The sequence below is a fragment of the Protopterus annectens genome, chromosome 14.part0, assembly GCF_019279795.1.
Source record: "Protopterus annectens isolate FY-2018-M chromosome 14.part0, PAN1.0, whole genome shotgun sequence".
In the NCBI taxonomy this organism is placed as follows: Eukaryota; Metazoa; Chordata; order Ceratodontiformes; family Protopteridae; genus Protopterus; species Protopterus annectens.
Window position 1 is genome coordinate 17,850,655 of NC_056748.1, and position 21,902 is coordinate 17,872,556.

At 43.6% G+C, this 21,902-nt stretch overlaps 1 protein-coding gene across 1 annotated transcript in view; it reads right to left on the reverse strand.

Annotated features, from left to right (window-relative positions):
- The window catches only part of SHOC2 (SHOC2 leucine rich repeat scaffold protein), a gene marked incomplete in the record, with an annotated part of 832,478 nt that overhangs the window by 654,277 nt on the left and 156,299 nt on the right, over positions 1-21,902 (reverse strand). The window contains 1 exon segment of the mRNA XM_044055718.1: positions 379-509. Within this exon segment, the coding sequence (XP_043911653.1) occupies positions 379-509 (131 nt within the window).

A 21,902-nucleotide genomic window follows, 5' to 3' on the forward strand; every position in this document is an offset into this window, starting at 1 on the left:
AAAAAACCCAAAGGCCCGAACAAAAAAAGCACACAACCCAGGCCAAATATCACACATTCTGATATTTTTTCGTTGTCAAACTTCTTCCAGTATGAGATGCTAAAATTACTACTATGTTATTAAGAAAACTGCCAATCAGTGATTTAACTATATGACATGACACTAAAACACATAAAAAAATTATAAAATGATTATGAACTTTCTGATTTGCTCCACTATCTTCAGTGGCACAGTAAAGTAAATAACTGAATAGCACCAACACTTCCTAAAGTCACAGTACAGGTAAATACAAAGACCACAAGGCAAGTTCTTCTGCATTCATTCTACTATTTAATTAAAAAAAAAAACATGGGTACTCACTGGCTCCTCATACCTCACCTCTGGTAATGCAGAAATATTGTTGTTCTCTAAATTTAATTCATCCAGTTCAGTGCACTTTGCTAATGATTTGGGAACTGCAGATAGTCTGTTGTACCTCAGACCAAAACGACTTAAACTGGAGAGGTTACCTGTCAAAAACACAAAAAGTGAGATTATTAAAATCAGCATAGTCCAGGGAACAGGGCTATCTCCACTAATGAATATGTGGTTAAACAGTGTACCAAGTTATTCTTTTGTCATCTAAATTTCATTACTAACATGAAAAAAAATATATATACATCACTGAAAAGAAAAGCAAATCAAAGTGCTATTTTCACAGCACAAGGCTGCATAGTTAAGTATGGATTATTTCACACACTGAATAACTACGTGGGGAAAAGAATCCAAAAAGAACTAAAGTCTTACATTTGAAAATTGGAGAGAGACCAATGGTTCCTTAGAGAGAATATTCAGGGTATTCGAGATCTGTCAATGTGGACAGACAGAAATCATTGTCACTTTACTCTGTCGTACACACTGCTCAGAGGCGACCAATGCATATAGAGCAACCACTGACCCAGCTTTAACAGAAATCCTGCACATTCGCAAGTCAAATGGCACACAGGCCACTCGCTCAAATGACCGTAACTTGGTATGTGACATCAATAGAATTTGCTGGAGAGACAGATTTGTCTCACAGAGGTTTCCCCATCTTTGAACAAGCTTTCACTTCATGTTAAACAAAGCCCCTTGTTGGTCTTATTTAAGCTTAATTTGGACGGCTGGACAGCTAACCAGAAACTTACCCGAGGGGTTCCACCTGTATCTCTCTTGGACAGGGGTAAAAGGTGCTGATTTTAGTGTCTGCTTGAATCAGACACCCTTGGGAACACAGGTTGAACTTGGCTAGGCTTGTAAGGGCCCTGGGGCCGTTAAACTACTAACCTCCTATGATCCTATAGAAAATAAAAATATGAATAAAATATTCTCAATCAACTTGATTACAGTCCCCCTGAAAGCTGTAATATGCTGTGAATATCTTTTCAAGCAGAAGAGATGACAAAAGGGATAAAAGCTTTAAAAGCTGAATCAGACCACTTGTTGGAATCTGGTTTGGCTGAATGCCACAATGTCCCCATTTCCCCTCCCTACACTTAAGAGCCTAACCAGGTCCTTATCACTGACTGGCTTATTTACTCCTCTGACCCCCCACATGCATCCCAGGACACAAGAAAATGGAAGGAGGCAGGGGGCAGTACACAACATCCAGCAGGGCCTGGATTATTCCAAGTGATTTAACACTGCGTTGGCTAGAAAGGGCACTGCAGAGTCTGCTGCACTGGATGTTTACAATGTATGCTTCTGTGCATGTACGAAAACTGACACATGCATACAACCACACAACCACCAGCTAGACTGCACGCACTCCTTGGCAGGCTCGTCCTACCCTCACCTCACCCCTCCCCATCCTTGCATAGCAGCTGCAAACCTGGACATTCCACTAGCTAGACCACAAGTGGAAGAACTCTACCAATACCTTCCTAAGGGATGGGGCATTTGCACTGGTCAATCATTCCCATCACTCTCCAACAGACTCTTCCTGTGGGTTGCCAAGTGAAAAAGGTTCACATGGAGTGTAGTCAAGATCAAAACCTCTACCCCGTGGACCCAACTCCAAATAGTCTACTAGTTTGCTACACCTTTCTGCAATGCTTGCAGAATCATTGATCTTAGGGTTCTGGGCTTAGTTTACATGTAGGGGGATGTCATGGTTGCATGAGGGTATATTTTACTGTGTAGCTGTGATCTGTATTTTGTTCTTCTGTGTGTACTTACTTGACAGACAGATGAACAGCAGTGTCATCATAATCAATGTAGACATGAGGATACCCCAACTCACTTGTGGATTTAAATGACTGTTCTGGAATCACTCATTCCATCCCATATTATTTTTTAACTCTCAAAAAGCTTTTACCTAAACTAAAACCTTATTCCTCCTCAGCCAATAACCTTCCCCCAGAATACCTAATCTAGCTGCAGATGCCACAGCATACTCAATCATCAGTCTTAATAGATGAAAAACGAAACCTGTGTCCCTAACTTGTAGAAAATGGTACATATTATCCCATTACGTAAAGCAGATAATTCCACTGACCTTAAAAATTTCCATCCCATAGGCATCCTGTCTCCCCTCTATAAAATCCATGATAGATGTATACACCAACAATTTTTCCATTACCTCTTACAAAATAAGCTAATCACCAATACGTAACATGGACTTGCCAGACCACAGCACCTCCACTGCATTACTATCATTTACAGACACAGTCAAAGCTCACAACACTAATAAACTGGTATCTGCAGTACTTCTAGATATAGACATAGTTTCTCACAGTAAACTTGTCAAATTTCCACCCTAGGTCTATCATTACCATTTATTCAATGGTTCTCTAGCTACCTTGCCAACAGGCAACAAGCTGTAAAATGGAAAAGCACCATCTCTGCATACCTTCTGCTGGAGCTAAATTTCTAGTCAACTCAGACTCTAGTACTTATTCAACCAATCCTCAGGGACAGAAGGTCAACCTCAACATTCTAAGTGATTGAAGTGAGCAAGTCAGTGCCACCACTGAAACACTGCCCCCCCCCCACCCCCAGCCTGGAGGCAAATTTTTTAACTTTAGTTTGAAGTCTAGCTTGTTGAAAACCATAGTGACTTGCTAGGAAAACAGTGGGTTTTAGGTGTCGGATGCTGAGATTGGTCAACTGTCTAGATAAGGGTACATTCTCAGTGCGCGGGCGTCTCTGTGCGCGGGCGTCTCTGTGCGCGGGCGTCTCTGTGCGCGGGCGTCTCTGTGCGCGGGCGTCTCTGTGCGTCTCTGTGCGCGGGCGTCTCTGTGCGTGCGTCTCTGTGCGTGGGCGCGTGCGTCTCTGTGCGTGGGCGCGTGCGTCTCTGTGCGTGGGCGCGTGCGTCTCTGTGCGTGGGCGCGTGTGTGTCTCTCTCTGCAAAGAGCTATTATTGGGATAAGTAGTTTGGTAAAGGCTCCTGGGCAGTAAAGAGACGAAAGAGTAAGTAAACTGAAAATGCAATCCCAAAGATGTGAACCACAAATGCATCTATAAATGGGGATGTGCAGATAAGCCAGATGTCAGGTTTAGGGTGACTGGAAATGCACAGATTAACATGAAGGGAAAGAGTCTGCAGAGTCACTGTTTTGAATTTTGGAATGTAAGGAAAAGGTTCAGTCTGAGAAGGTTTAAGGTGGGCCTTAAAATGGCTTACTTTCAGAGAACCAGAAAAAAACTGAAATAAAAATACTTTACCTTATGGGGGGACTAGCTCAACAACTCCCTGAATTAGAAGTTCTGAAATGCACTGAGGCAGACGGTACAGCCAATTCATTATAAGACGAGGAATTCTAGACGGAAAGGAATGAATGTGTGCTGAAGCCTGCATCTGCGCTCTATGACTCTTTGCACCCAAGTGTCTGAAAGTTACTGATTTCCAAACAGAAAGACCTATGGAAAGACCATCTGCAATTTGGTGGTGGTGGTGGTGGTGGTGGTGGTGGGGGTTAGGACAGCCACAAATTCCTTTGTAAGGAGAATCTTTAGAATTCATACCCTTTCTTTTTAATACCTCCTTGCCACTTAAATTGCTAGGAATTTTTTGCTTACTTGACTTAAAGGGTGTTGAAAAGAAATGTCCCAGGAAAGGAGTAGCTTTTCATTTTGGAATGGGTCACAAGAAAAGTTACTTAACACCTGCATTAATTTGTCTCTCCTCAAGCTTTTTATGCACCTCATCTGAGGAATTGCCAAGCAAGTCTTCTTCAAGACGGGCAATTAAAAGTTGCGCCTTTACACCCCCTAAAAATTTAAATCAATGTTGAACACAAAATGACTATACAAACACTGTATAATCCACATGCATGATGCACATTTTTACTTTCTCTAGTGAGTGGCCAGTTCCATCCTTTAACTATACCATGCCATTAAATTAAATATTTTCCAAGGGCAAGCCTTTAAGTATTCCGCCTCAGACCAAAACTAGGGATTACCATCTTTCAATGTTTGTGTATTAAATAAAAAACAAACGCATTAAAACAGTCACTGTCATATTGACTTCTACTATATTTTTCTTTTATATGTTTAAATGTTACCCACTCCTTAATATTACCTTCAAAATAATGATTCACAATTTCTAACTACTGATTTGCCTCGACTCTGTTTATATTGATCATGTACTAATTCCTACATGTTCTGTTCAACTCTGATCCAATGTTTCTTCCTAGCCAATCAGTTGTGCGCAATCTTCCATTTAATACCCATCCCAGAATTACTTTTTTGAGGTGTCATTTGTATCCTGGACCTGAACTAACAAGTGGACGTGTCCTCAGTAGGATCAGACTCTGAAAGGGTTCCTATCTTGTGCAAAAGGGGAAGCAACACCTTTTTATATAGGTACCATAAGAAGCACCTGCAGGAGGATTAAAAGACTCTCCTTCAAAGATGGATGCCTGGCACAAAGCTCACCAGGATCAAAAGCAATAGCACCAACATTACCTGCTATGGTGAGCAGCAACAGCATGTGTACAGTGATTGCAGCAGCTGTAATTGCCTTCTGCTGTCAAGGTGATGCTGTGCTCACTACTGTTTTATATTTTCCCATACCACAGAAGATAAAGAAATGGCTCGTCACAGAAGGCATGTTGTGGGTTAAGAAGTGCACTGCCGGCATTAATGTAACACCAATAATATTGCATACCTTATTAAGCAACCACACTTTTAAACAATATATCCTTTGCTTAACAGTAGATGTATCCTTTGCTTAACAATAGTTAGTGTCAATGGCACTGCACGTAGTACTTTCACTTTTAGTGCAGAAGGCTTTGGGTTCCATTGCCACAGCAGGAATATAGACTGCCGACACTCCAGTGTATCAAGAGGGGGTGCTGCACTCCCAAGTGTGTTGGCTCTTGGATGAGATGTTACACACACAGAGGCCTCATCTGCCTGAGTTGGTGGCCGCTCAGGTGGAAGTGAGATCCCAGAGCACCTATCGAGAAGTATGGATCCTTTATTTATATGTTTACACAATTCTCTACATATTTACAATTTTGCAAAATGTACACAACTTTCCTCAAAACATTCACACAATTTCCTCTTTATACATTGCATTTTTCATCTTAACACATTTTCCTTAACTGGCTACCCACTCTTTCTTCCATTACCACAATCTGATTTTCCTTAATATCATGGATAAGATCTACTGTCCACTGACAATTTAATCTTTCATTCCAAATTACCCATATTACACAAAGTAACTTTGTCCATTCTTATCTTGCTTATCTTGCATTGTTTCTTTTTTTATAAAATTCATATTCAATCATATCCACATTTATGTCACTTTTTTAAATTCTGCAAAGAAAATTCTACACATTTTTCCCATAATTTCTGAACTGTTACATTTTAGAAAAACATGTTCTGTGGTTTCTTCTCCACAATACAGTCTTTTTTCTTTGTATAAGGAGTATTTGTTTTTACTGGCAACTTCTTTATTCCTAATATCCACAGAAAATCTTGACATCCTACTTTATTACTACACCACTTGTTTCTTTCTTTTATAGCCACAATATTTTCTTCTGGTAAATATTTCCAATGGTCTACACAATAATATTGTACCATTATATTCTTATGCTACGTTTTTTCAATCTTCTATCTGATCATCTATTTTCCACATTTTTATTTTTCTTGATAAATTTCTGTTTCTTCATAATACATTCTTTTTCTCTTATTTCTTCTTACCGTCTCCCAAAAATGTTCATATACTTACTAATTTCTCATTATCTTCATTTACCCATCTCAACATTTTATGCAAACTTAATGAAGCTACAAAATACTACTGGATTTAGTGATCCTAACCTCCCTTCATTTTTATCCCTATACAATAGTCCTTTCGACTGAATTTAATCTACATCCCCATATAAAAGTGAATATGGCTTCTAACACTTGTTTTTCATGTATTCTTGGAATTACATACACAATTGATAAATATACTATTTTCCCATTAATATTGAATTTATCAAATTAGCTTTTTTTTCTACAGGTTGGTCTACATGCTCTCCACAAACTTCTTTCAGTTTCCAGTTTAACAAAAGTTATTCCAAACTCTGAAATTTTTCATTGTAAAATATGTTCCTCCTATTTTTATCTTATCCCCCAAACCTTTACTTTTATCCTTATTTAATGTCATACCACTACACAAAATGTGGCTTTTCATTCAAAAATTATTTTAGTAATTATAATATCCTCTGCATACAAATTAAAACTGGAATATGTACACTGTTTGTGTTACATATATTGCATTCTTCATTTAACTATTCACCTTACTACCATATTCATAACCAAAGCAAAATTATACCACTCCTAGGACAGTCCTGTCCTATCCCATTACTTATCCAGCCATTAATCAAAATTCTAATCTTAATGTTACTATGCACTATCATACAAACTTTTAACTGTACCACTAAACTTGTATGTCTTTAATTCCATTACTGTCTTATTTATTGACATTTGTTTACCAGGAAAGAACACTGGGCCAGACTAACCCATTTTCAGTGGAGGCCCGGGGAGAAAAGCTCAAGGGAATCAACAAAGAAAACAAAAAGTGAGCAAAACTAAACAAAAGTTGAAACATTTTTTACAAAAAAGTATTTAGGATAAAAAGATTAAAATTACAGTAGATACAAAAACTTACTGGCCAAACAAAAAAAAGTTATGTACTCACCATAACGTTCCTTGTTTGTAGTCCATCTCGCTCTTCATTCTTACATATGGCTTCAGAGCCGATCCTCTGCTCAGACTCTGCCAATTACACAGCTCAAAGTCTCTCAGTTGGCTTGTGGCAAGGCAGGTATTCTATAGTGCACTAGTAAGAATCCCCAGATCTTGTTTGCTGCTGACTATAAAAGTGCTAGAAAAGTTTTCCACAAGGAACAAAGATGAAAGGTCTCCACCCTATCCTGTATCCAAGATCCTCCAAAGATACACGGACGGGGGTAGGTGGGTGGTTTCGTAAGAATGAAGGGCGAGATGGACTACAAACATGGAACGTTATGGTGAGTACATAACATCTTTATGTTCTGTAGTCCTATCTCACCCTCATTCTTACATATTGGACAGCGTTCCTAGCACCATTTTCTCGGGTGACTCAAGGAAATATACTCCAAAAATCATGGAATCAATACAGGCTCTAACCCTTGAGGTCAAATCCAATCTGTAATGAGTAATAAAGGTTTGAGGGGTAGCCCAAGTTGCTGCTGCACAAATACTGTCAATTGGAGCTCTGGCTTGAAAGCCAGCAGATGTCGATAGGGATCTGGTAGAATGAGCTTTAATTGCACATGGAAGTTCCTTTCCATTGGAAGAGTAGATAAATGAGCTACAGCTGGAAATCCAATTTGATGAGAGTTGCCTTAGAGACTGGGCAGACCTATCCTGGTTTCAGAAAAGGATACGAACAATTGGTCTGATGTTCTAAGTTCCTTGGTTCTATGCAGATAGAAAGTACAGTTTTGTACCTACCATAAATGTAGATGTCCGATAGATATGCAACTGCAGTCCTGACATATGGGTTGTCCTGCCTCAGGCAGCCCTTCGGTCGGCCAGATTCCAAAGTCTGGGTCCGGCGTCGGCCGATGTCGCCTCCTCCCCGACGTCAGAGCGGCTGGAGTATAAAGGCATCAGCCGACCCAATCTTCTTCAGTGTTTCTTGCCCCAGATGCCAGGTGCCCTCCAAGGAAGGCTAAATTTTGTGAATGGATAAACAGATAAAAACCAGACATGCACAACAGTAATAAACAGATACACCATAATATATATCACCAGCTGATAGGTAAGAGGAGAAAGGACCCAAAAAGGGAAAAACAGAGGGGTAGGATGGAGGGAAAACCTAACTGCAGTTGTATATCTATCGGACATCTACATTTATGGTAGGTACAAAACTGTACTATGTCCTTCAAGAATGCAACTACAGTCCTGACATATGGGTTGAATACCATAGCCAAGCTGGGGGGTGGTAGGACTAAGCAAGAGATGGTGTAGCTAGAAGGCCCTGCAGGATTGCCGAAGGAAAGCCTGCTCGGGATCTGGGGTATAATGGCAGGTTGTAGTGTTTGGTAAATGTATGCACGGAGCTCCATGTAGCAACCTCTAGAATATCTTTTGTAGCCACTCCTCTTAGAAAAGCTGTGGATGTGGCCATAGCTCTGGTGGAGTGTGGTCTAATATTAGCTGGCACACTTTTTCCATGAAAAGAATAACAGAATCTGATGCAGTGTCCAATCCATTTTGAGATAGTTTGTTTGGTGACTGCTTTTCCTTGCACTCCAGCAGCATAGGCTACAAACAGTTGGTGAGACTTCCTGGTGGACTTTGTTCTGTCCAAGTAGTAGCGTAGTTGTCTGTGAATGAAGTATGCAGCAGCTTTTCCCCTTTACTTTGAGGGTTAGGAAAGAAAGTAGGCAGGTGAATTGCTTGGTTTAGAGACACTCTGGATATCGCCTTAGGCATGAATGAAGGATTGGTCCTAAGGGAAACTCTGTCCTGATGAAAGATGAGAAAAGGAGTAACTGCCATGAGGGCCTGTATCTCAGAGACTCTTCTTGCTGAGGTGACTGCCAACAGGAAAACCATTTTCCAGGAGAGAAATTGCATTTCTGAAGATGCTGCTGGTTCAAAAGAAGGAAGAGTTAATTTTTCCAAGACATAATTGAGGTCCCATGCAGGAATTGGTAGCTTCCTTGGAGGTTTGATATTCTTTATGCCTCTTAGAAGCTGTCTTAGCAAGGGATGTGAAAACACAGGTGGATCATAGTTGTAATGTGCTGAGATAGCTGAAGCGTGGATTTTGATGGAAGAGTATGAGAGGCCACTGTGAAACATTTCTGCCAAGTATTCTAATATCTGAGGTATGTTCATCAGTGATGCATCCTGGCCCTTGTTGACATTCCAGATGGTGAATCTCTTCCATTTGGCCGAATAGGTTTTTCTGGTGGAAGGTCTGCGTGCCTCCAGCAAAATTTCCTGAACTTTTTCAGAGAGGGAGTCATGGGTCTGAGTCATGGAACTCTCCAAGCTGTCAACTTTAAGGTTTGCAGGTTCTGATGAACAGTCTTGTAACTGTGTTGAGTCAGGAGCAGAGGCCATTGAGTCAAGGGCCACGGTTTGGTATGAGTTATGCTCAGTAGTAGTGGATACCAGTGTTGCCTTGGCCAGTCTGGAGCTATCAAGATTCCTCTTGGTTGTTCTGCCTTGATCTTCAGTAACACCTTGGTGAGCAAAGGTAGAGGAGGGAATGCATAAATTGTTACAGCATTCCAGCTGAAGGAAAGAGCATCCGTTCTCCAAGCTAGAGGATGGTGTATCCTTGTGCAGAACCTTTCCAGGTGATGATTGAGATGAGATGCAAAGAGGTCTATGTCTGGTCTTCCCCATGCAGATGCTATTTGTGAGAAAATGCGTGGGTGTAGCATCCATTTGTGTGGATCCAAGAAATTTCTGCTCAACCTGTCTGCCAGAACATTGTCCTTGCCCGGAACAAACTGGGATTGCAAGTAGATGTTCAGTTTCAGGGACTTTTCCCAAAGAATCATTGTTAGTCTGCAGAGGGGGTAGGAATGAGTGTCCCCTTGTTTGTTTATGTGCCACATGACAGTGGTGTTGTCTGTCCTTATTAGCAGATGACCTTGCTGAAGAGATTTTCCAAAGGCTTCTATTGCATGTATCACTGCCAACATCTCTTTTTGATTTATGTGCTGATGCATCTCCATGGGAGTCCATTGCCCTTGAATGCATCTGCCGTCCATGTGCGCCCTCCATCCATGGTCTGAGGCGTCTGTTGTAATAGTTTGACTTGTTGGAGGTTTGTTGAAAAGCATGCCTTCGTTTAAGTGACTTGCTTGAGCCCACCACAAAAATTCCCTTTGCAGGCATGGTATGAGTGGTACTGTGTCTTTTAGGTTGTGGCTGTGTTGCGACCACAAGCTTTTTAGGTACCATTACAGCTTTCTCGTGTGTAGTCTTGCCAGAGGGATTAGAAGAATGCAAGATGCCATGAACCCGAGGGCCTGCAGGGTCTTCCTTGCGGTCAGGTGGGTTAATTTTGCTAGGCCTTTGAAGTAAGCTGTTAAGTGCTCTTGTTTCTCCTCTGTGAGGAAAGCCATTAGTAGCTGTGTGTCCAGTTTTGCTCCTAGAAAGATAATCTCTTGGGATGGCAGTAATCTTGATTTTTGAATGTTGACTGTGTATCCCAAGGCCTGCAGCAATTGAATGACGTAATCCAAGTGTTTTATCAAGGTCTGTTTGCTGTCTGCTTGTATTAGGCAGTCGTCCAGGTAAGGGTATATTTGAATCCCCTGGAGTCTGCAATGTGCCACTACTGATGCCAGGCATTTCGTGAATACTCTGGGCGCAGTAGATAAGCCAAACAGCAATGCTGAGAATTGATAGTGCTCTGTTCCTGCAAGAAATCGGAGGTATCTTCTGCAACTGTGTCTGATGGGGACATGCAGGTATGCCTCCTTGAGGTCCAGAGTAACCAGCCAAGACCCCTTGCCCAGCATGGGAAAAAGTTGCTGTAACGTCAGCATCTTGAATTTTGGCACCATGAGAAAAGTATTTAGAACGGACAAGTCCAATATAGGCCTCCATTGTTTTTCTTTTCTTGGAACAAGGAACAGTCTTGAATAAAATCCCTGGCCTTGATCCTGAGGAGGAACCTTCTCTATTGCTTTTATTTGTAACAGCTTTGAGACTTCTATGAGTGCCTCTGCCCTTTGATTTTGTGGCAGGTTTGGCATGCCTTGTCCTGTGGGTAAGGTATGGAAGTGGAACCTGTAACCTCTGTCTATTATGTCCAGAATCCAATTGTCCTTTGTTATAATGTGCCAGTTTTTTGAGAATAGAGATAATTTTCCGCCTAGAGGTGCTTCTCTTTGAGCCTTGGTAGGCGGAGTGAAAGGTAAGTCATTGTGATTGTCCCTGTGGTGCAGGTGAACTACCTGTGCCACTTCTGTGATTTTGTGGTTGCCATTGGCGTCCCCTGTACGAGCCTTGGTATTGCTCTCTACCTCGTGCACGCCTTTTCTTTCCCCTTTGAAACTTGTCAGAGTCTGGAAAGGACCAATTCTTTGAAAGCCAATTCCTGCTGAACCTTGGTGGCTGAACCTGGAGGAAATCCTTTACTGTCTGTACTGATTTTGCCTTCTCCTCAATAGATTTCAACACATCCTGAGCATTAGTACCAAAAAGCTTCTGTTTATCCAGAGGTGCGTCCAGGAGCTTTACTTTAACATGATCTGGCAGTGGCTGTTCTTTCAACCAAGCATGTCTACGGATAACAGCCCCTGTCATAGCTGCCCTACATGAAGCCTCCAATGCATCATAACCACACTGTAGAAAATGATTACTAACCTGCTGGGTATTATGAACCAAATCCTGCAATGCCTTTCTATCTATAGGCTCAGGAGAGGCTATCTTTTTCTGCAAATCATCCAGTAAATAATCCTGGTACTGAAACATATGAAAAAGGCAGTTAAGTGACCTCATGGCAAGGGTGGAAGAGGTATAAACTTTTTTACCCCATCTCTCCTGGGACCTTGCTTCCCTGTCAGCTGGCAGTGGATTCTTGGCTGAGGAGGTAGCCACTCCTTTGTGGCCCTGTGAAATAGTTTCTAGATCCACAGACTGGGCCTTAAAGAGATGCTTGTGAGTGTCAGGGACCCTGTAATATCTGTCTGGCTTGAAAGGAGCAGGAGGGAGAGAATCAGGGGAAGCACTGGAGTCGGAGAAAACATCATCCAGGACATCCAAAACTGGAGGGATAGCTAAAGGTCTGTGCTGGGGTAACTTAAGGAAGGTACGCAGCCTTTTCCTAGAATCAGAAAATTCCTCACCCTGCCACTTAAAATGTTCCCTCATGGAGTGTAGGACTTCACCGAAAGAAAAATCCTCTGGAGAAGAGGCAGAGGGAATAGATTCCTCAGCATCAGAGTCCTCATAGGCCTGGAAGGATTCTTCTTGGGTATCTGAATGCTCTGAATCCCCAGAGGCTTCCTCTGAAGAGAGGTTGTCTGCCTGCTCAGTTCTAGGCCTTTTTTCTGCAGGCGGCTGAGAACCTCTGTCTGGGTGAGGCTGAGACCCCCTGATAAGAGAGATTAGATCTGCAGCCAGAGACATGATTTGTCTGTCAGAAGAAGGGGCCTGAGAAGTAGGTTTAGGATGGGCCTTGGCCTGGCTGGCGGCCTTAGCATGTGCAAAGGCCTTGATTGACATGGATACAGGAGGCCTAGCTGCCCCACGTGCAGGGGTAACTTTGTCCACGGGAATGGTGTCGGGTAGATCCAGAACTTCGGTTTATGGAGGAAAATCAACAACCGGCACCGGTGAAGTCTCCGAGACCGAGGGATGAGTTAATGCGGTGTCATCGGCCTGGAACGGTTGAATTACTGCTTCCGAAGGGACCGAAGCACTCGTGGAGGGCTTAGGCGTTATATCGGTGGAAGACGCGGGCCGAGGATGTCGGTCCCGGTCCTTTCGTTTTTTGGTAGGTTGTGCTGTCGGTTGTTCCGACGGCATGCTGTAAGCGAAGGATTCGCCAAAAAAGTCTTCGGCAAACTCTGCCCGGTGCCTGAGAGTGCGCTTATTAAAGCAAGCACAGGCAGCACAGGCCGAGATGTCGTGGTCTGGGCCCAGGCAAGGGAGGCAGTAAGAATGGAAGTCCTTATGAGGTATTTGTTTACCACAAGACAAACAATTATTAACTTTCTCAATTTGTTCTGACATCGGCTGAGGCAAGAAAAAATGTTCCCCAACGGGGTACTTAGCTTTTAGATGACTTCGGTAACTGAAAACACAGGAGCTGACCGACTGGCACTTGCGAACTGCTTCTGCTTCGGGCCCCGCGCGGCAAGAAAGACCGGAGAAGATGGCGTCGGCTGATGCCTTTATACTCCAGCCGCTCTGACGGGGAGGAGGTGACATCGGCAGACGCCGGACCCAGACTTTGGAATCTGGCCGACCGAAGGGCTGCCTGAGGCAGGACAACCCATATGTCAGGACTGCAGTTGCATTCTTGAAGGACATCGGTAACGGTCTGTGAACATCAAGTTAATGAAATTTATATTCTGCACTGTTTGAATGATTAGGAAAAAATAATGGCAGTTCGATAGTTTGGTACAAATTAGACTGCGCAAACTTTGGTGATGAAAGAAGGGTTTGTACGAAGGGAAACTCTGGCTCTATGAAAAATCAGGTAAGGAGGTTTGACTGACAGTGCTTGCAACTCTTGACACCCTTCTAGGGGATGTAAAAGCTACTAGAAAAATGGTCTTCCAAGATAGGAAAGTACAGCTGTGTACACTTACCATAAATTTAGATGTTTGAGTGTATTCACTGTTGCAGTCATTACATTTGGGTTATCTGCTTGCAGGTAGCCCTCAGCCGGCCTGATTAACAAAGTCTTAGGTTGTGCGACAGTTGCTGCCCCTTCTTCCATGACGTCAGGTCGTCAGGGGTATAAAACATGCAGCTGATGCCATTACATCAGTTTTTCTTGCCCCAGATGTCAGGTGCCTCCCTAATGGAAAGCAATTAAATACAACAGTACCATGATATACCTCCAACAAAAAAGCAAATACACCAAAAAAGGCTTTTAAGCATAGTAAAGGAAAGTATAGATATAGCCAAAAGAAGTTAGGGGGCTGGAGGGAGGGTAACCAGGACTACAACAGTGAATACACTCGAATATCTACATTTATGGTAAGTGTACACAAAGTACAGTTTTGTACCTACCATAAATGTAGATGTTAGAGTGCTAATACAGCTGCAGTCATAACAGATGGGTTCTCCTGCCGTCAGGCGGGTCCTCGGTCGGCCGAATTCCAAAGTCTAGGTCCGGCATCGGTTGTCGTTGCTTTCTTTCCTGACGTCAGTGCGACAGGGGTATAGAAGACACAGCCAACGCCATTTTCTTTAGTCTTTCTTGCCCCAGATGTCAGGTGCCCCCAGAAGGAAGGCAAAATATATAAAAATATATATATATATATATATATATATATATATATATATATATATATATATATATATAATATATAATCATGCATTGCAATATAATCAAAAAGCAGTAGTTGCAAGCAAATACACCATAGAAGGATAACCCAATCAAGTTGTGAGATGAGGAGTTAGCCACTAGGTCTGTACCCAGAGGGGAAGGAGGGAGGGAAACCTGGACTGCAGCTGTATTAGCACTCGAACATCTACATTTATGGTAGGTACAAAACTGTACTATGTCCATCATGCATACAGCTGCAGTCATAACAGATGGGTAGAATCCCAAAGCTACGCACAGGGTGGTAGGCACTAGGTGGAACTGGGAGGAGCCAGAATGCCCTGCAACAGAGAAGGGGCAAAGCCTGCTCTAGTTTTGGAGTATAAAGGTAGGTGGTAGTGTTTAGTGAAGGTATGCACAGAACTCCATGTGGCTGCCTCCAAAATATCTTTGGTAGGGACTCCTCTGAGGAAGGCTGCAGAGGTAGCTGTGGCCCTTGTGGAGTGGGATTTGATGCCTGCAGGTACAGATTTACCATGAAAGGAGTAACAAAACCGTATGCAGTGGACTATCCATTTTGAAATTGTCTGTTTGGAAATTGGCTTCCCTTGAGCTCCTACAGCATAGGAGTTGTTCTGATTTCCTGAAAGGCTTTGTTCTGTCCAAATAGTAACGTAGCTGTCTATGGATGTCTAAGGAATGTAGCAGCCTTTCCTCCTTTGTTTTGAGGATTGGGGTAAAAGGTAGGTAAGTGTATGGCCTGATTTAAAGCTACCCTGGATACTACCTTAGGCATAAATGACGGGTTGATTCGTAGGGAAACCCTGTCCTGATGGAAGATGAGGAAGGGCTGCACAGCCATGAGGGCTTGTAGTTCCGAAACCCTACGAGCTGAGGTAATGGCCAGACGGAAAGCTGTTTTCCAGGACAAATATTGCAAATCTGTTGAGGCAGCTGGTTCAAAGGGCAGCAATGTTAATTTTTCTAGAATGTAATTAAGATCCCAGGGCTGGTATTGGTTGTTTCCTTGGAGGTCTTATATTCTTAGCCCCTCTGAGGAACTGTCTTAAGGGTGGGTGGGAGAATAATGGTGGATCAGTGTTGTATTCTGCAGAAATGGCTGAGGCATGGATTTTGATGGAGGAAAATGAAAGTCCACTGTTAAACAGCTCAGCTAGATACTGTAATATCTGAGGTAAATTCAGTTTTCTAGGATCCTGGCCTTTTTTCTCATTCCAAGCGCAAAACCGTTTCCATTTTGCGGAGTAAGCCTTTCTAGTAGATGGCCTTCTGGCCTCCAAAATGACATCCTGCACCTCCTTGGAGAGAAGGGTCTGTTGTGGTGTTAAGGAATTTTCCATGCAGCCAGACTGAGTGGCTTCAGCTGACTGTGAAGAGTTTTGTAGCTGTGCTGAGTCAGTAGAAGAGGCATTAGAGGTAGGGTCCAGAGACAATAATGTGTTAGGCTCCTCAGAAGTGGGTACCAGTGTTGTCTTTGCCAGTCTGGAGTGATCAGTATCATCTTCGGTCTGTCTGCTCTTGCTTTCAAGAGCACCTTGGGCAGAAGAGGCAAAGGTGGGAAGGCGTAAACTGTCCGTGCTGCCCAACTGAAAGAAAGGGTGTCCACTCTCCAGGCCTTTGGATGGAATGTCCTTGAGCAGAATTTTGTCAATTGATGATTCCTGTGGGAGGCAAAGAGATCTATGTCTGGCCATCCCCACGCTTGGATTATCTTTGTAACACTTGAGGATGCAACTTCCATTCGTGCGGGTCTGTCATATTTCTGCTTAGATTGTCTGCCAGTGTGTTTTCCAAACCTGGCAGGTACTGTGCTTGAAGTTCGATTTGCCATTCCAGAGCCAAGTTCCAAAGTGACATGGCCAGCCTGCACAGGGGGTATGAATGTGTTCCTCCTTGTTTATGTACCACATTACTGTGGTGTTGTCTGTTCTTATCAACAATTGCAATGGATGCAGGAGGTCCTTGAAAGCTGTAATTGCATTTATCACTGCTAGCATTTCCTTTTGATTGATGTGAAGGTGCTTTTCCTTTTGGGACCATTTGCCCTGAATGCACCTGTCTGTCATGTGTGCCCCCCAGGCGTAGTCTGAAGCATCTGTTGTGATGACTTGATTTGCTTGAGGCTTGTAGAATGGTAGACCTGCGTTTGTTTGGCATGCTTGGGCCCACCATAGAAATTCCTTTTGCAAACATGGGATTAGTGGTATTATTGTTTCCAAACTGTGGCTGTGTTGAGACCATAGGTTTTTTAGGTACCATTGAAGTTTCCCTCATATGCAACTTTGCACATGGGATTAGAAGAATGCAAGATGCCATGAAGCCCAGAGCCTGCAGGATTTTCCTTGCAGTTAGCCTGGTACAATTTGCTAGTATTTTGAAGTACTGAGTTAGTTGCCCCTGTTTTTCTGGTGCAAGATAGGCCATCTGGGTGTTTGTGTCCAAGTTGGCACCCAGGAAAATTATTTTCTGAGCTGGTGTTAGCCTGGATTTCTCTTTGTTGACTGTGTATCCCAGAGAATTCAATAACAGTGTTACATAAGCCAGATGTTCCAGAAGTATGTGTTTGCTGTCCGCTTGGATCAGGCAATCGTCCAAATAAGGGTAAATTTGTATCCCTTGAAGTCTGCAGTAGGCAATTACTGATGCCAGGCATTTCGTGAATACTCTGGGCGCAGTAGATAAGCCAAAGGGCAATGCAGAGAATTGATAGTGGATTGAACCTGCAAGAAATCTGAGGTATCTTCTGCAGTTTTGTCTGATTGGGACATGCAGGTATGCCTCCTTGAGGTCCAATGTTACCAGCCAAGACTCCTTGCCCAGCATGGGAAGAAGCTGCTGTAAGGTGAGCATCTTGAATTTTGGTACGAGTAGGAATGTGTTTAGGATGGATAAGTCCAAAAAGGGTCTCCAATCGGTTCCCTTCCTTGGTACCAGGAATAGTCTGGAATTAACCTTGTTCGTGAGTAGGTACCTCTTGAATAGCTTTCATGTCCTTGAGCTTTGAAATTTGTATTTGAGCCTCTGCCCTTTGATTGTGTGGCAGGTTCGGCATGCCTCTCATTTTTGGAAGAGTATGAAAATGAAATCTGTAGCCTCTGTTTATAATGTCCAGGATCCATTTGTCTGTTGTGATATGCCAATTTTTTGAAAATAATGCCAGCTTTCCTCCCAAGGGTGCTGCCAGCTGAGACTTGCTTGGCATGCAAAGGGGAAAGTCATTGGGTTTGTTTCCTGTATTGTTGTGCACGGTCTTCGCCACCTCTTGGTGCTGGAGTTTGCCATTGTCTGCCTCTATATGATCCTTGAGATTGTCCTCTGCCCCTTGTGCGCCTGTATCTACCTCTTTGGGGCTTGTCCGTGGCTGGAAAGGACCAGTTTTTTGAAGGCCAATTTCTGCTAAAACGTGGTGGTTGTACCTGTAGAAAAGCTTTGACAATTTGCATAGATTTAGCTTTTTCTTCCATTTTCCGTAGTATCTCCTCAGCATTAGTACCAAATAATACATCCTTTTGTAAAGGAGCATCTAGTAGTTTAGCTTTAACATGACCAGGCAAGGTTTGTTCCCGAAGCCAGGCAGGTCTACGAATAACTGATCCTGTAACAGCAGCTCTACTTGAGGCCTCTAGAGCATTATAGCCACATTGTAAGGTGTGTTTACCCACTTGTTCTGCACTATGCATCATATCCTGCAACTCCTTCAAATCTGGTTGTTCAGGTTGTGACATTTTATTCCTCAATTGTGATAACAGAAACTGCTGATATTTAAGCATATGGAAATGACAATTTAAGGCCCTCATGGCTAGGGTGGCAGAGGTATATACCTTTTTTCCCCACCTTTCTAAGGATCTAGACTCTCTTTCGGAAGGTAATGGATTCTTAGCAGTAGAGGCCTTCATTCCCTTGGGGCCTTGAGAAATGGTTTCAGAGTCAGCATTATGGCTTTTGTAAAGAAATTGGTGTGAGTTAGGAACTCTGTAGTACCTATCAGGCTTGACTGGGGCAGGAGGCAGGGAATCCGTATTAAGGCAAGCCTCCGAGTAAACATCATCAAGTATGTCCAAGACAGGATGTATCGCCAGAGGTCTGTGCTGAGGTAGCAAAAGAAATTCCCTAAGTCTTTTCTTGGAATCTAAAAAATCTTGGCCTTCCCAATGGAAGTGTTCCCTCAAGGTATGCAAGGTTTCCCCGAAAGAAAAATCCTCTGGGGGAGATACAGAAGGAATGGACTGCTCTGCATCAGAGTCTTCAAAAGGGGAGTATGAGTGTTCCTCTTCATTAGAATGTTCTGAAATAATGGAGCCCTGGTCAGAAGAGGGAGAATCTTCCTCCACTCTGGGTCTCTTGTCCGGAGGGGGTTGGGAACCCCTGATAAGAGTAATTAAATCCTCAGCCATTTTGAGCATCTGCTTTTTAGGCATGGGACCTGGAGATGGGCCCTGTGCAACAGGCCTCTTGGGATGCATGGCTGATTTGGACTTAGTAAAGGCCTTTATGGAAAAGGAAGATGAGGGTCTGAAGACACCATGGGTGGAAGTGGACCTGTCCACATTAAGAGGCTCAACACTCACAGTGGCTTCGGTAGCTGTAGTCAGGGTATGGGCCGAGGTACCTGCGGTCTCGGTTACAGAAGACACCGCCACAGAAGTTTCGTCGGTAGTCAGGGGCTGCGTAGGCGCCTCGCTGAGAACCGGACCACATGTAGCCAGTTTTGGCGTGGTGTCGGTGGAGACCGCGGACCTCGTGTGTCGGTCTTTGTCCTTGCGTTTTTTCGGTCTTTGTCCTTGCGTTTTTTGGACAAAACGGTAGTCGGAGTCTCAGACGACATTTTATAATCAAAAGCTTTACCAAAAAAGTGCTGGGCGAACTCCGCCCGACGCTTAATAGTGCGTTTATTGAAAGTAGCACAAAAGTGACAGCCAGAGACGTCGTGGTCTGGGCCTAAACAAGGTATACAGAGGGAATAGAAATCCTTATGTAGTATTTGCTTCCCACAAGAAATACAATTGTTAACTTTGTCTGACATCGGTCTGAGGCAAGAAAAGTTTCCCCAACGGGGTACTTAGCTTTAAAGAAGACTTCAGTTTCCAAATTTTCGTAATTTCAGGAGCTGGCCGACTGGCACTTGCGAACTGCTTCTGCTTCGGGCACCGTGGCAAAAAAGACTGAAGAAAATGGCGTCGGCTGTGTCTTATATACCCCTGTCGCACTGACGTCAGGAAAGAAAGTGACGACAACCGACACCGGACCTAGACTTTGGAATTTGGCCGACCGAGGACCCGCCTGAAGGCAGGAGAACCCATCTGTTATGACTGCAGCTGTATGCACGATGAACATCTGTACTATGTTCTTCATGTTTCACTGTTGCAGTCATTACATTTGGGTAGATTCCCAAAGCTATGGTTGGGAGGAGGAAGTTAAATAGTATTAGGACCAGCTATAAGACGCTGCAAGACTGCAGTAGCAAAGCCAGCTCTGGATTTAGAGAAAAATTGGCAAATGAGAATGCTTGGTGAAACTATGTACAGAACTCCAGGTAGCAGCTTCTAGGATGTCCCTGGTAGGGACACCTCTGAGAAATGCTGTAGAGGTACATGCAGCCCTAGTGGAGTGAAGTCTGATCCCCTGGGGGATAGGTTTTCCATGGTGCTTATAGCAGAAATGAATGCAATGGCTTATCCATTTAGAAATGGTTTGCTTTGAAATAGCCTTCCACTCTGCCCCTGCAGCAAATGCCACCAGCAGTTGTTCAGATTTCTTTTGAGGTTTAGTCCTGTCCAAGTAGAATCTAAGTTGTCTGTGCACATCTAAGGAATGCAGTATCCGGTTCGCCTTTATTCTGTGGATAGGGAAAGAAGGTTGGCAAATGAATGGACCGATTAAGAGCCACACTGGATACCACCTTGGGCATGAAGGATGGATTGGTTCTGAGGGACACCCTGTCCGCATGAAAGATGATGAAAGGCTCCACCAATTCAGATACCCTTCTAGCTGAAGTGATTGCTAAAAGGAAAGCTGTTTTCCAAGAAATAAATTTTAAGTCTGGAGTAGCAGCTGGATCGAAAGGAAGTAGAGTGAGTTTCTCCAAAACAAAGTTAAGGTCCCAGGCTGGGGTTGGGGATCTCCTGGGAGGTTTCAAATTTTTGGTCCGTCTGAGGAACTGTTTGAAGCAGTGGATGAGAGAAGAGGGGAGGTTCTGTGTTATAACAAGCTGAAATGGCTGAGCCGTGGATTTTAATGGAGGAAAAAGACAGGCCCTTGTGAAGCATCTCAGTTAAGTATTGTAAAATCTGAGGTAAACTGGGTGCTGCTGTGCTCATCCCTTGAGACTGGTTCCAGGCACAGAATCTTTTCTATTTTTCAGCATAAGAGTTTCTAGTACTAGGCCTCCTTGCCTCTAAAATGATATCCATCACAGGTTTACTGAGGGATGGTAAAGGAGAGATTATGTAATTAGCCAGGCCATAAGGTTCAGTGTTAGAAGCTGAGGAAGCAGAATCTGGTTCTCCCGCTGAGACAACAGGGAAGGAGTCTGAGGCAGGTGCCATGGGGATAACCACGACACTGAGCTGGAGGGGGTACTAGTGTTGGCGCGGTTAGTCTGGAACAATCAAAATCATCCTTGGTTTGTCCTGTTTGATTTTTAGTAGTACTTTGGAGAGCAGAGGCAGAGGGGGGAAGGCACAGACTGATAGGTTTTTCCAGCTGAAGGACAGAGCATCCACTTTCCAGGCTTGTTTGTAGGGAGTCCTTGTGCAAAACTTGTCCAATTGGTAGTTCTGGGGAGAGGCAAACAGGTCTATATCTGGGCTCCCCCATTTGCTTGTCAACATGTTGAAAATCCTTGGTTCCAGTTTCCACTCGTGTGGGTCCATGAGGTTTCTGCTTAGTCGGGTCCATGAGGTTTCTGCTTAGTCCGTCTGCCAGTGTATTTAATTTTCCTGGCAAGAATTGAGCTTGTAGGTGCACTTGGTAGCTCAAGGCTGTGTTCCACAATGCCATGGCTAGTCTGCAGAGGGGGTAAGAATGTTTACCCCCACCCCGCTTGTTTATGTACCACCCAACAGTGGTGTTGGCCCGTCTTTACCATTAGTTGTCCTGGAAGAATGTGGTCCTTGAAGGCTGTCAGAGCATTCTGTACAGCTAACATTTCTTTTTGATTGATATGCAAGTGCATTTGACTTGGGTTCCATTTGCACTGAATGCACTTCCCTGCCAAGTGAGTCCCCCATGCATAGTCTGATGCATCTGTTAGGATCTGGGCGGCAGGGGGTGGTGTGAAATGTAGTCCCTTGTTTTGGTGGCAGGCCTCTGCCCACCAAAGGAACTCTAGGCGTAGGCAAGGTATGATAGCAATCATTGCTTCTAGATCTTGAGACTGTTGACATCATAGGCTTTTTAGATACCACTGGAG